The sequence below is a fragment of the Anopheles aquasalis genome, chromosome 2 (genome assembly GCF_943734665.1).
Source record: "Anopheles aquasalis chromosome 2, idAnoAquaMG_Q_19, whole genome shotgun sequence".
NCBI classification, from domain to species: Eukaryota; Metazoa; Arthropoda; class Insecta; order Diptera; family Culicidae; genus Anopheles; species Anopheles aquasalis.
In genome coordinates this window covers 83,102,080-83,115,646 of record NC_064877.1, presented here as the reverse complement: position 1 = coordinate 83,115,646, position 13,567 = coordinate 83,102,080, and the positions used below count along the sequence as shown (strand labels likewise).

General features: G+C 53.2%; 4 protein-coding genes across 6 annotated transcripts in view; 2 read left to right on the top strand and 2 right to left on the bottom strand.

The window, feature by feature from the left end:
• Window positions 1–2,760, bottom strand: part of LOC126572435 (ovarian-specific serine/threonine-protein kinase Lok) — a 3,361-nt gene extending 601 nt beyond the window's left edge. The window contains exons 1-5 of one of the 2 annotated variants that reach the window (XM_050231758.1): window positions 2,302–2,760; window positions 1,990–2,147; window positions 1,533–1,904; window positions 1,258–1,438; window positions 1–736 (exon numbers count right to left, since the gene is read on the bottom strand). The exon at window positions 1–736 is cut by the window's left edge and continues 601 nt beyond it. In XM_050231758.1, coding sequence (XP_050087715.1) covers window positions 126–736; window positions 1,258–1,438; window positions 1,533–1,904; window positions 1,990–2,147; window positions 2,302–2,500 — 1,521 coding nt within the window. In that variant the 5' untranslated portion in view covers window positions 2,501–2,760 and the 3' untranslated portion in view covers window positions 1–125. The remainder of the gene's footprint in view (window positions 737–1,257; window positions 1,439–1,532; window positions 1,905–1,989; window positions 2,148–2,301) is intronic. The other variant, XM_050231759.1, reaches the window with a different exon arrangement.
• A 370-nt stretch (window positions 2,761–3,130) lies between these two features.
• Window positions 3,131–5,460, top strand: LOC126572439 (type-2 histone deacetylase 1). Its single transcript, XM_050231765.1, has 3 exons — window positions 3,131–3,488; window positions 3,616–3,938; window positions 4,022–5,460. The coding sequence occupies exons 1-3, from the start codon at window positions 3,423–3,425 to the stop codon at window positions 4,806–4,808; spliced, it is 1,176 nt and encodes a 391-aa protein (XP_050087722.1). The 5' UTR covers window positions 3,131–3,422; the 3' UTR covers window positions 4,809–5,460.
• Window positions 5,461–5,923: 463 nt separating this feature from the next.
• Window positions 5,924–11,836, top strand: LOC126572425 (trifunctional purine biosynthetic protein adenosine-3). Its single transcript, XM_050231736.1, has 6 exons — window positions 5,924–6,597; window positions 6,684–7,326; window positions 7,897–8,151; window positions 8,236–8,458; window positions 8,732–8,879; window positions 8,954–11,836. Exons 1-6 carry the CDS (start codon window positions 6,427–6,429, stop codon window positions 11,636–11,638), a joined length of 4,125 nt encoding a protein of 1,374 aa, XP_050087693.1. The 5' UTR covers window positions 5,924–6,426; the 3' UTR covers window positions 11,639–11,836.
• On the bottom strand, window positions 11,784–13,567 carry LOC126572440 (dnaJ homolog subfamily C member 28). Of its 2 annotated transcripts, none has more exons than XM_050231766.1 (4): window positions 13,429–13,567; window positions 13,220–13,351; window positions 12,876–13,005; window positions 11,784–12,810 (listed from the first exon to the last, which is right to left on the bottom strand). In XM_050231766.1, the coding sequence occupies exons 3-4, from the start codon at window positions 12,969–12,971 to the stop codon at window positions 11,794–11,796; spliced, it is 1,113 nt and encodes a 370-aa protein (XP_050087723.1). In that variant the 5' UTR covers window positions 12,972–13,005; window positions 13,220–13,351; window positions 13,429–13,567; the 3' UTR covers window positions 11,784–11,793. The 2 variants fall into 2 exon arrangements, with proteins under 2 accessions (XP_050087723.1, XP_050087724.1); XM_050231767.1 differs by having other exon boundaries at window positions 13,220–13,348; window positions 13,429–13,499.

The following is a 13,567-nucleotide window of genomic DNA, read 5'->3' as shown; positions in this document are numbered from 1 at the left end:
AAATATGCCGCTTCCCAGCGAAGCTGGTCCGTTGCCCCGGTGTCCTTTTCACTGAGATTAGAACTGTAACGACGAGATTTGAACTATGACGATGGCTTTCTGCGGGATTGCGGACACCATTTCCATCACACTCGCTGCTTCTTTCTGGGTGGTTGGAAAACTCGGCCCGCAGTGGACCGGGCCGTATTGTTATTTTCCACATCGGAGAGCGTATTTGGTGCGCGAGGAGGTTCCATCTGCGGTCGTCGCTTCGTTAGTTGCGTTTCCATCAAGCGCTCCGCCTCGGCGATCACGTCCGGATCGCGCATCCAAGTGCTGGCGAGCACGGTATCGATGGATGGTCGTTCTTTTGGGTTGATGTTTAGTATTTCGTAGATGAGTTTTTTCGCTTTTGATGACACGGTCCGCCAGATGGGATGACGGAAGCTGAACTTGCCACGCTTGATCTGTTCGACGGCCGGTGTTCCAAAATCATCCGAGAAAGGCATCGTACCACTCAGCATGGTGTAAAGGACTACGCCAAGGCCCCAGATGTCTACTTTGGGCGTGTAGCTCCCGGTCCCTCGTGTAAGTAACACTTCCGGGGCCACGTACATGGGGGTGCCGCAAAGTGTGCGCATCACCGAGTTCTTACCGACGAACCGGCTCAGCCCAAAGTCCGACACTTTCAGCAACGTGTATTCTTCCTCATCCGCCAGTAGGATGTTATCCGGTTTCAGATCCCGATGCGTAATGCCTGCCCCCGGAAGATGCAATAAACATGAATCTCGATCAGTTGCAACAGCAGACTGAGATATGGTTAACTTAGTAGTCATTGTATGAAGAGCAAGCTGTTCATCTACAGCTATTTACCATTCTAACCAACATGTGATCAATACAGATAGAATATAATGTGCAGACGATGCTCTGAATTGAGAGCATTCCTATATCGAAACTTTGTATTTCGAATACGAAGATTTATCTTTCGATAACAAAACACAAAAATCAATCATAAAAACGAGAAGAAGAAACAAGACAATAGATTGCCCTGCGAAGGTCAATAACACATTCGGTTTTTGTCCGTGCTCTTCAAAAAAGGGATTCTACCTGGCTAACTTAGCTCAGAAGATGTTCGTTTTCCGTTTCTCTACCGAACGAACGAAGGATAGAGTAAAAAGGAAACAGAAGAAAACGGATCACATGTTGGTCCCGAAACCGGGCTTGGTGATTTTAACAACAAATCAGCATTTGGAAATATGAATCGAATCCGGTTCTTACCTTGGCTGTGCAGGTACTTGACAGCGTGGCACATCTGGAGGAAGAACAGCTTGGAGGTTTTCTCCGGCAGCCTCTTGTTGGCGAGAATGCGCGAAAGTAGATCACCTCCCTTCATGTACTCCAGGACCATGTACAGTGAGTGCGGTTTATCGATGATATCGTGCATCCGAATCACACAGGGCTATAGAAGCGGGACGAGATGAAGGACATTACATCGATTTGCGCCAGGATTACAATCCGTAACGGACGAGTCCGAGTGATCGTTTCCTACTTACATGATCAAGGTTTTTCATAATGTTAACCTCGTTCATTACACGCGCGGGATCGTTGAGAGCTCGTTGTCGGGTCTGTTGCTCGCTCATCTTTTGTTTCACTACCTGCTTTAATGCGAATGGCTGGCAGGTTTCGGTATGATGGAGCAGATACACCACACCACAAGCACCAGACCCCAGGATGCGGCCAATATAGTATTTTGCAGGCAGATCGCGAGCCAGCTGTAGTCTGTCGCCGGTCAGCCGGAGCTCCATATAGGAAAAAGCCTTCAGCTCGGCATAGCAGATCGAAATCACATCCCCATCCTTCAGCAACCTCTGCCGGTTCGTACCGATAAGCTTTCCATTCAAGTAGGTCCCGTTTCGGGATTTATCCTGTAAAATTAGAAAAGCGAAAGGATAATCGTGCCTCGCTGATTGGAAAGTGCGAGTCCCCAGCCCCAATGAGGCCTCCACTTACTGTGATATAAACTGGAGCATCAAATTCGTCCTCCTGTTTCTCGATGGAAAAGTGAACCTTCGATACGCGGCTCAGTTTTTTTTCGGGCATGTGCTCCGTATCCAAGGACAGCTGACAATTAGAATCGCGACCGACTGAAAACACGCCATCGCGAAGATCTTAAGAAGATAAAAACCATGCAAACGGATTAGTACGATACCGGATTAGAGCGACCAGCAGGATGGGTGCATTCGCCAGGATGTAGTGCAACGGAATAAAGGATACCAAACCAACAACCGGCAGTTGATGATTCGATGGGAAACAGACTGGTACCGTAGCCACTGGTGGTCGAAGCAAGCGGAGAAATGTAGAAGATGGGGGATTTAGTACCGAGGCTTCTGATTTGCACGTTCTTAGCGCACAGCCGCCCGTAAACGCGCTTCTCCTGTGGCTGGCTCTCCAACAGCGTGCACTGGCTAACGGCTTGGCTTTCGGTAGCTGGCTGTGTGTCCATTATCGCTTGGCTGGCCATGATGGTTCTGGCGGATGCGCAGCGCTCAGCCTGCGGCGTACTGCGGGTTGATGGTTCCACGCGTTTCTTTCCTCGGTTTTCGGATTTTTCTATGGCCGTTTTTTAGCACCACGGTCACATCGGCAATCCGGATGCGCTGCTGCACGGTTTATCTCGGCGTCACGGGGATTTTTTTTCGGGACACTCTCCAGCGCCGATTTTAAGTCGGATGCGGTGTTTTCTTCAATCAAGGCACTCTTTTCCCGCAGCTGAACTATTTAACCAGGACCGAACTATTTTACGCGGCACAACACAACGAACGGAGCAAAAAATGGTGTTTCAGCCGGCGGCGGCGCCTCAACCCTCGGCCAGACTATCACGGCTAACAAACGGAGCTGAATCTTTTTACGCATCCACACGATCACATTTTAAACGCATAAATGGTGCAGCTATTCTCGCACATTTATCATCTTAATGTTTGCTAATTTTTTAGAGTAATTCCGAGTTTTCTGCTTTTAATTTATCGAACTTTGCCAGCAATCCGGGTTGCCAGCTCCGGTTCAAAACGGGTTGGAAGTGTCACGGCATGGTGTGACAGCATGGACAGCCGACCATTAGCCGACCTTTGCCGTCTTTAGCCGACCACAGCTGCCGTCGTAAGAGGAGGACGAAGAGGAAAATTTCTGGTTTCGGGGCAGGCCAAAAATTGCTGGCTGCGTGACTCCCGTAAATCCCTAGTTCTGCCCAGTGATTTCCTGCCCCGGCCACGGCCTTCGCCTTGTAGTGGGCGCGCTACTCGCCAACCATCCACCCTTCCATACGCAGCCCGCGCGGGAGCTCGCCGTCGATCTGGTGAGGTACGGAGACGGGAACGGATTGCTGTTCGGTTCGCGGGAGGAAGTCATTGTAGGGAGAATCCCAAAAAGGAAGAATCATCGCAATAATGTCCAGCAAACCTGCAGCCGCCCCGTGCCTGGCCGAGAGCTGGGAGGAAATCGACGAGGATCGGGTAGGTTATCGAGCGGATGTCGTTGTCGTTGTTCCGCTGCACCTGCTCCCCCTCCTCCACCACTCATCGTTGACCTTGTTCGGATTTGATTGACCATCATTCCCCCTTTTTTTTGCACCGTCCACAGTTGCCCGGTACGATAAAGATACTGAAAAACACGAGCCCGCCCAAGGCGGATCCGGGTGGTGAAGCGACGGGTCGCGTTAACGGGAGTTCGACGGCACGTCAGCCCACCCTTCCCGAGACGCTCGAGGAAGAGCTGAAGCCCAAGATGGTACAGCGGCCGATGCAGATCCTGCGGCGTCCACAATCGAATAGCGGCACCGATAAGAGCCCTCTGGAGAACAAACCGAAGGCTCAACCAAAATCACTCGATCAACGGAAACAGGAGTACGCCGAAGCCCGATTGCGTATTCTCGGTTCAGCCCACGGCGACGAAGACGAGACAGAGTAAGGGTTTCCCATCCTCGCTCCGGAGGCGATAACTCGAGTGCATCAGTTCGTTATCGGATGTGTTTTCCTTCCCCCCACAGGAGCAACAAAAAGACCAGTTCTCCAGCGAACGGAAGTCGAACAAACGCCATCAATAACAACACCAACAACAACAACAGCAGTAGCAGCAATAGCAGTAGTAGTGGCAACAACACAGCAGGCAACGCTGCAACAGGCGCAAGTGGAGTCGGTGGGGCTAGTGCAAATAATAACGGCGGCGGTGGTGGTAGCGGTGGTGGTAACAACTTTCGCCATTTCCATCCACCATATCGACAACAGCAGCCCTTGTTCTATTCGTCACCACCACCACTGCCCACACTTCCGAACCATCCGGCGATGCATGGTTCCCATCCAGCAATGCAGCACCATCCGCACCACAATCCGTTCCCAAACGGTGGGCTTCCGCTTCCATACCAGCAGCACCAGCCGCAGCATCCACACTTTGTTCCACCGATGAATGGTCCATCTCCTCATCCCTACTTTAACGGCGGGGGCGCACGTACCGGCGGACTGGCTGGTGGTAGCGGTGGCAACGGTGGTACAGGAGGAGGATATTACTCAAAAGGATCAGCTTACGGTGGTGGCGGTGTTGGTGTTGGTGTTGGTGATATGAATGGTACAGCTGGGCCGTTAATGTCGTTGATGGGACACGGTCTTTCGGTGCAGCATCCCGGCGGCCATCCCGGAGTGTACGGTGGCATCGGGTACGGTAGTGGTGGTGGTAAAGGAAGTTCTGGTGGAGGAGCACCGCCGAATGGAGGTAATCAAAATCTGCTACGCCTACCAGCCGGTCCGGATGGTTCGCAAGGGTTCAACATGCGCCGGTAGCTAGCTGAAGGACACCGATCAGCTTCGCTGAGCTGTGTATAAACGGGCTGGATCACGCTTACATTTGGTTTTTCTTTTCTTCAATAATTATTACCACTCCCATAACCGATACGGAATACTGAGTCGTTTACATCTTCTTCTTGACCATGTTTCCACGAATTTCGAAAAAAATTCTGCTCGATGTGAAATTTAAATTGTAATCACAGGCCCGTGAATCCAACGAACCGCAGTTCGAGAGCATCATCAGTCGCCTGGCGATGCAAAAGCCGCAAACCGTGTTGCTTTCTGCATTGACCGATGCGCTAGCTCCCATATTCCATCATTCATTTCCATCTCTCTCTCTCTCTCTATCATACTGTATCTCTGTTGGAACTAAACGAATTTGTACGCATTCGATAAAGATTGGAACCTGCTGATGTTGATCCCAAACACCTCGACCGAACGCGCGAATAGATAACTCAAACTCCCCCAAAAAATTCTACGTTGTACTGTGGCGGATGGACGGACACATTAAAGTAACAAGATACAAGATACCACACAATCATCGGCATATTATATGCAGATCTTTTTTTTTTGAATTCATATGTTTTTATTACTTTATGCGTTATGTATAAATCATGTTTATAAATAATGAGGATGGTGCAACGAAATATCGCGGGATTTTTCATTTCCATGACATATCCGAAGCAAACGTGTCGAATGTGACCGTAATCCCGGATGCGTCTGCAGATTTATTGTTACCTGTTGTTACCATGGTGACTGTAGCAACGTGGCAGAAAGCCGGCACCACGTGCTACGCTCACCAAGCCACACACCGGATCGTATTAACGCAACCAATCCAAGTTTACATTGCCAATCAAAATGGTCTAAAAGGATTCTAGCGGCAGGATAATGAACGGATTTGGGAAAAGCGCAACAAAGAATTAGTGTTTCCTATTCCTCGTCTACGCTGAAATAGATGATCAAAATCCAAATGTTCTATTCTAGATTCCCTTAATCTGGAACCGCCTTAGAAATCTCGAACAAGGCAACCGATCGATGCCGCATGCATTCACCAAAGGAAACGGCGTACCGCGTGCTTTCGAGTTCTCTCGAGCATCAAGCAGCGACAGCGTATAAGGATTCCATCAACGATCGCATCACGTTGCGCGTTCCGGGATCGAGGTGAGAGAGCTCCACATGGACCGAGAGAGAGAGAAAGAGCGTCTTCGCGCGATCATGGCTTAAATCCCGTCCGCCCAGAGAGCCACCGGGCTAGGCTCCATCATTAAAGCGACTCTCTGAAACCAGAATTACGATGGTGGCTACAAGTTACGGTGCATCGGACGGTCGGCTCGCAAAGATCGCTCGACCTCCATCGAGAGGAGCAAAGCCTGGAGTGGAATCGTGCGCGTACAATCATCATCGTTCCGCTTGATAGTAATCCATCTTCTGCTACTGCTGCTGCTGCTGATACTGGAAGCTAACAGGCTTCAAATCATTCTCAATTAGATAGCTCCGCAGTTCCCGGTTCTGTTCGCGTGTGTGCCGCCGCGGAATTTAACTCGTTGAGGCGAAAGCGAAAGCGCGCGTCTGTGACTGTGTCTGTGCGTGCACGCCGTAGGGTAACGATCGTTGAATGGCTACGAAGGTGCTGGTAATCGGTTCCGGTGGTCGTGAGCACGCGATCTGCTGGAAACTGTCCCGTAGCGAGCATGTGAGCACGGTGTACGCCCTACCGGGCAGCCCCGGGATCTGTTCCGTTCCGAAGGTACAACCCGTGGCCGATGTGAACGTTAAGGATTTTGCGGTGAGTTTGCGGATCCGTTTGGCGCTGAGGAGCATCAAATCAATGATCATCTCCTTCCCCATCGTGACTCTTGGCGACCCCTACAGGCGATCGTTCGTTGGTGTAAGAAGATCGGCATCGATCTGGTTGTGGTCGGACCGGAAGATCCACTTGCCGATGGATTGGGCGATGAGCTGCGCCAGGGCGGTGTTCGCTGTTTCGGCCCGGGAAAACGTGGTGCCCGGATTGAGGCGGACAAAAACTGGTCCAAGGACTTTATGCACCGCCACGGCATACCGACGGCCCGGTACGCCTCGTTTACTAACCCGGACGAAGCAAAGTCCTTTATCCGATCGGCACCGTATGCGGCGCTGGTCGTGAAGGCGAGTGGACTGGCGGCCGGTAAGGGCGTCATCGTGGCCGATACGATCGATCAGGCTTGTGCAGCCGTCGACGAGATACTGGGCGATCGACGGTTCGGAGCGGCCGGTGAGGTGGTGGTCGTTGAGGAACGGCTAACGGGGGAGGAGGTTTCCGTGCTGGCCTTCGTCGATTCGCGCACCGTGCGCGTTATGCTGCCGGCTCAGGATCACAAGCGTTTGCAGGATCAAGATCGGGGGCCCAACACGGGCGGTATGGGTGCGTACTGTCCCTGTCCGCTTATCAAACCGACCGAACTGGAACTCGTCGTACGCGAGGTACTGCAGCGAGCCGTCGATGGGTTGCGCAAGGAAGGCATTCCGTATCAGGGTGAGTATCTAGCCTAATTTTCCATCGATCGATCGATCAATCGACCGATCAACCGGCCTTAACAACACAGCGGCCTTCCTCGGTGAGCCGTTTGTGTTGTTGCCAGCTTGTAGAAGCTTCGGGATAGCTCGGGGATGATGGGGCCACCGCCACCACCGTGCTGGAATCGAATAACGCGATAAGCCGTCGAGAGAGGTCAGATCGATTCGTCGTCAGTTGCGTCGCGACGTGGTGCTGCTGCTGCTGCCAGCGAGAATGTAGCAAGCCAATTCAAAACAAAACGGAACGGAATCGATCTGACGTAGGCCGGACAGGCGGCGAGCCTGCACCGATCGGTCCTGTGGCCCTTCGCGCTTTCCTTGAAGCTGATAAGCCGGTTTAAGCCACTTGATTCATTCGATCGATGGTCGTTTAGTAACAGTGGTGGCGTGGCTGTTATTGTCGTTTGTTTGTTGATTTGTTTTGTATTGCGTTTCGTCCTCGCGTTCCCATTCTCGCGATGGGCCATGCACACATCGGATTGGTTGTTTAACTTTCCATTTCTCTTTCCGCGCCCAACTCCATTGGAAGGCGTCCTGTACGCCGGGATGATGCTGACACCGGATGGACCGAAAACGTTGGAGTTTAACTGCCGGTTTGGTGATCCGGAGACCCAGGTCATCCTGCCACTGCTCGTCTCCGACCTGTACGAGGTAATGGTGGCCACGTGCGAGGAACGATTGCACGAGGTGCAGCTTCAGTTCCGGCCGGCGTGCAGTGCCGTCGGTGTCGTAATGGCCAGCAAGGGCTACCCGGAAACCTCCACCAAGGGTTGCGTTATCAAAGGTTAGCAATACACCAGGGCCGCGAGTGTGGCCCCGTTGGATGCCAAGTTTCCAGTTGCATTTCCTTTTCTTCTCCCTTTTGCAGGCCTCGCTGACGTAGCAGCCCGACCGGATCATCTGGTGTTTCACAGTGGCGTCGCACGTAACGATCGAGGCGAGTTCGTCACCAACGGTGGCCGTGTACTGATCGGTGTGGTGCTGGATGGTGATCTCAAGCGTGCCGCTGCCCTGGCTACAGCCGCCTGCAGTACGATCCAGTTCGATGGTTCGCAGCACCGTCAGGACATTGCGCAGAAAGCATTCAAACAGTAAATTTCATCCAACACCGGGGAATGAATCCGAGGATGCGGGGAAATTCGAATAAAACGCGGTTTGGCAGCAAATTGGCAAAGCAATCCATTCGATCTGTTTCCATCCATGTGCGATCGAGTTCCTTTTTCGAGCGAACTTTGATTGGATTCATTGTAGCGATGACCTCGGAGGCGCTGTTGTTGGGATTCATTGAGCGAGGGGAAAATGATCCTCGAACAAAACCAAGCAAGGAACCACAATCATCATTTCGTTCCCCTTTCTATTTACAGCCTCAGCCTGTCTTACAAGGCGAGCGGTGTCGACATTGACGCTGGTGATGCGCTAGTGCAGCGCATTAAACCGCTGGCCCGTGGAACGAATCGTCCTGGAGTGATCGGTGGTTTGGGTGGATTCGGTGGACTGTTTCGTTTGAACGATGTAAGGACATCCCATGTGAGATTGCGTGAATCTCACGAGAGTAACATCACTTCTTCCCCTCTACCCCGTTGCAGGTTACGTACAAGGATCGTACGGGCAAGGAGGTACGCTATAGCGATCCGGTACTGGTACAGGGTACGGATGGCGTTGGGACGAAGCTGAAGCTAGCCGAAGCGCTCAACTGTTGGGACACGATCGGTGTCGATCTGGTGGCCATGTGTGCGAACGATGTGCTGTGTGCTGGCGCGGAACCACTCGCCTTCCTCGATTACATTGCCTGTGGCCGGCTTGATGTACCGACGGCTGCCATGATCGTGAAGGGAATTGCGGAAGGATGCCGCGAGACACGCTGCGCACTGCTCGGTGGCGAAACGGCCGAAATGCCATCCATGTACTCTCCGGGCAAGTACGATCTGGCCGGATACTGTGTTGGTGTGGCCGAGCACGGACAGCTGCTACCACGGATCGAGCAGATCCGCGAAGGAGATCTCGTCATCGGGCTCCCCTCGAGCGGAGTGCACAGCAATGGGTTCAGCCTGGTTAACCGTATCCTCGAGCACACCGCAACGAAGCTGCAAGATCGGGCCCCGTTCTCGGAGGATGGTTGCAGTAGCTTCGGTGATGAGCTGCTCACTCCAACGCGCCTCTATGTAGCCCCTCTGTTACCGATGCTTCGCCAGGAAGGTGAAGCGGTACGTGCGCTAGCTCACATTACAGGCGGTGGATTGACGGAGAATGTGCCACGTGTCCTGCCGGAAGAGCTAGCGGTCGAGCTGGACTTTAGCGGTGTTTCGATTCCACCGATCTTTGGGTGGCTGGCGGCGAAGGGTAACGTGAGCGAGCGGGAAATGCTGCGAACGTTCAACTGTGGTATCGGCATGGTCGTGATCGTGACCGGTGATGGGGATCAAGCGGCATGGAGGAAGCACCTGTTACCACACGGGGCAGTTCTGCTCGGAAAGGTCGTTAGCCGGGGTCCCGGCGAACAGGTGATCGTGCACAACTTCAAGCAGGCGCTGGAACGCGTTGCGGCACCGTATCGGGGACCAGAGACGAAAACTTCCATTTCGTACAAAGACAGTGGCGTCGATATTGGAGCCGGTGATGAGCTGGTACGCCGTATCAAACCGCATGCCAAATCGACCAATCGAGCGGGCGTGATGGGTGGTCTCGGTGGGTTCGGTGGGCTGTTTCGGTTGCGTGATGCCGTCAGTCTAACGGACGGGTGTGCCGATCCGATCCTGGTGCTCGGTACGGACGGTGTCGGAACGAAGCTCAAGATTGCGCAGGCAGCGAACCTACACCACACGATCGGTATCGATCTTGTGGCGATGTGCGTGAACGATATCATCTGTAACGGTGCCGATCCGTGCTCGTTCCTTGATTACTACGCCTGCGGTCGATTGGATGTACCGGTGGCCGAGCAGGTGATCGTGGGCATAGCCGAAGGGTGCCGACAAGCGGGCAGTGCTCTGCTCGGTGGTGAAACGGCCGAAATGCCTGGAATGTACGCACCCGGTGTGTACGATCTGGCTGGATTCTCGCTCGGAGTGGTCGATCATCGGCAGATGCTACCGCGCATCGACAGTATCCGACCGGGTGATGCCCTGATTGGACTACCCTCGAATGGAGTGCATAGCAATGGGTTCAGCTTGGTACACAAAATACTGGAACACGCTGGTGGATTACGGTATCACGATGTGGCGCCCTTCAGTGCAACCGGCCGCAGCTTTGCCGAGGAACTGCTCGTACCGACGAAGATCTACGTACGGGAGTTGCAGCCACTGATCGGTGCCGGTGGTTGCGTGAAGGCACTCGCACATATAACCGGCGGTGGACTAACGGAGAACCTTCCCCGTGTGCTACCGGCAGATATGGCCGCGTTCTTGAACCTTGCCGATCTTCACATTCCGCCCATTTTCGGGTGGTTGGCGAGGGCTGGCAATGTGCAGCCGGAAGAGATGTTACGTACGTTCAACTGTGGCATAGGAATGGTTCTAGTGGTAGCACCGGAACACGAGCAAACCGTACTCGAGCAGCTGCGCGACGTTGGTGGACAATCGCTCGGTCGTGTGGTGAAACGGGACACTTCGGCAGCCCGTGTAATTGTTCGTGACTTCGAGCAGACTCTCCTGACGGCCCAACGTACCTGCACGTTGCCGGTGAAGCGGATTGCGGTGCTCATCTCCGGCACGGGAAGTAATCTTCAGGCGTTGATCGATGCAACGCGCAGTACGACGTCCGGCATCCGGGGCGAAATTGTGCTCGTCATTTCGAATAAGGCGGGAGTGCTCGGACTGGAACGGGCGGCCATGGCTAACATCCCGTCGAAGGTGATCCTCCATCGAGATTACGACACACGGGAGCAGTTCGATGAGGCCGTTTCGAAGGTCCTGGAAGCGGAACGGATCGAGCTGGTGTGTTTGGCCGGATTTATGCGCATCCTTTCGGCCGATTTCGTACGCCGGTGGGCGGGCCGGTTGATCAACATCCACCCGGCGTTGCTACCGAAGCACAAGGGAACCCACGCACAGCGGCAAGCTCTCGAAGCCGGTGATCTCGAGTCGGGCTGTACGGTGCACTTCGTCGATGAGGGGGTCGATACTGGGGCCATCATACTGCAGGAGCGTGTACCGGTGCTACCCGGTGACACGGAGCAAACGCTTACCGAGCGCATCCACCGAGCGGAACACCGAGCATATCCGCGAGCCTTACGTTTGGTCGCGAACGGGCTCGTTCAGCTTCAGCGCAGCGCGTAAAAGCCGATCGTCGTCATCATGCCATACACCGTGCCACACTGGCTGCTTGTAGCCAATGGACCAACCAACAACGTGTGCCATGGATTTGTTGTTGCCTTTTTTCTCTCTATTTCCCTTTTTTTACTCATTTCATTTCGTTACGTTTGACCGAATTGCTAACCAAACAGTGAACCAATAAAACCAAGAAGACTAGACTTATTTGTGGCCGAATCGGAGTTCTTTGCGGGCTTTGTGGATTCCGCGCTCCCGTCAGCCGTTGGTTGCGTTCGTTTGGCGGTGGTTACGCTGGCAACCGGCCCGGTTGCTAGGATTTCCGCTGCAATCCGGTCTAGATTGAGGCGTACCATCTGCTTGTTGAGCATCGGCACGATCAGGTTGAACTTGTCGATCATTTTGTTAATCCTTGACTCATCCGGTCGGTACTCTTCCAGCAGCTTCTCCCACTGTTGCTCCTCTCGGCCGCCTAGTGGTGCTGGTCCAAGTTTTGCTCGTTCACGCGTCAACTCTTCCCGCAGGACAGCTGTCGCCTCCCGGAGGTCCTTGTGGAGTGTGATCCACTCGGGTGTGAAACCATTATCGAGCAGAATTTTGTTGATCTTGTGCGTGGTGAAATCGACGTACGGGTTTTGTGATTGATGGTCGGGTAGGGGTTTACCGAAGCCGGACAGATTGGAGAAATCACCGCGCGAGATGGCCTCCTGGATGAGATCCTCCACGACGCGATCGTAGCCGTACTTGGTTTTGATTTCGTGCTTCTTAAAGTAGTCACCCTTCTTCATGAGGGCCGATTCGGAGGCTTGCGCCTTCGAAAGACGGTGCTCGAGCACCCGTTCCTGTGCTCGCGAGGCACGAACGGCTTGATACTGTTTCTGCCTTTGAGCCGGCGTTCCGTAGCCGATACCATCGAAGCTCAGGTACTGCCGATGCTGCGGTGCCGTGTGTTTGATATCGTAAACCTTGACCTGTTCCTGCAGATCTTCCACGATTCCGCGCCGTGCTTTGGCGAACTTCTCTTGCAACACACGGAATGCCGTATCAACTTCCTGGAATCGCTCGGCGCTTGCCTCCGGGTGGCCACTGTCTGGGTGAAGGCGTTTAACGAGCGACAGGTAAGCCTGACGGACCGTGTTTTGATCCGAGTTTTCATTCACACCCAGCAGCTGGTAGCATTTCTGCGGAAATAGTATTTTTTTTTCATTATTGTCTGGTCTTCGTCTGCCTGCCCTTAATGACCTACATTATACAATGCGCCTCGTCGGGTGTGGTTGTATCGCACCACACTCCACCGCAGGTAGTGCCGGGGCGTCACAATTAGCGTATGCTTCGCCAACATTTCGGTCTCTCCTTGTTCTACCTACCGGGGGCCCCTGAAATGATCAAAAAGCAATTAGAGAAAGCAACCGAATCGACTAGGCAGGCGCAATCAAAACAAGCAAGCCGGTATACGATGACCTTGAGGGGAACTGTGGAAACAAAGCGAGGGCAGTGCGGAGTGCTTTGTTTCTTTACTCCACTTATCAATCATATGGTTCGGTGTTGTGGCCACCGCCATTACTATTGAATGGAAATCGAATTTCTTACCTGCTGCTGATTCTAGGAAGGGCTCTCCACGGCGTTTGGCCTTGAAACGAGGGGGGGATGACGTTTACCACAACAAAAAACAGCTGACCGTTCCCTCCGTTTACGTAGGCGCGCGGGTTCCCAGACAAACTGCTGCCGTTCGGAAAGGAAGGAGAAGAAGAAATAGATAAAATTGTAATTTTTTTTAAAACCATTATCAAACCACTTACCCCCAACCGATAAGGACACTTTTCTCCGCCACTTTCTCCCGCCGTTTGACGTTCGCGATGATGTGGCTTTCGGTGTGCGTGCTCTCGCCGTCGCCGCGTTGTCTGTATGCGTGTGGCGGACGGACGATCTTTGTTGCTG

Coding starts and splice junctions, on each gene's coding strand:
- LOC126572439 (XM_050231765.1), top strand. CDS start 3,423: ATGTCCAGCAAACCTGCAGCCGCCCCGTGCCTGGCCGAGAGCTGGGAG. Junction 3,489..3,615: donor AGGAAATCGACGAGGATCGG/GTAGGTTATCGA, acceptor CACCGTCCACAG/TTGCCCGGTACGATAAAGAT. Junction 3,939..4,021: donor GGCGACGAAGACGAGACAGA/GTAAGGGTTTCC, acceptor TTCCCCCCACAG/GAGCAACAAAAAGACCAGTT.
- LOC126572425 (XM_050231736.1), top strand. CDS start 6,427: ATGGCTACGAAGGTGCTGGTAATCGGTTCCGGTGGTCGTGAGCACGCG. Junction 8,459..8,731: donor GCGCAGAAAGCATTCAAACA/GTAAATTTCATC, acceptor TTCTATTTACAG/CCTCAGCCTGTCTTACAAGG. Junction 8,880..8,953: donor GACTGTTTCGTTTGAACGAT/GTAAGGACATCC, acceptor ACCCCGTTGCAG/GTTACGTACAAGGATCGTAC.
- LOC126572440 (XM_050231766.1), bottom strand. CDS start 12,971: ATGTTGGCGAAGCATACGCTAATTGTGACGCCCCGGCACTACCTGCGG. Junction 12,811..12,875: donor GACGAGGCGCATTGTATAAT/GTAGGTCATTAA, acceptor CTATTTCCGCAG/AAATGCTACCAGCTGCTGGG.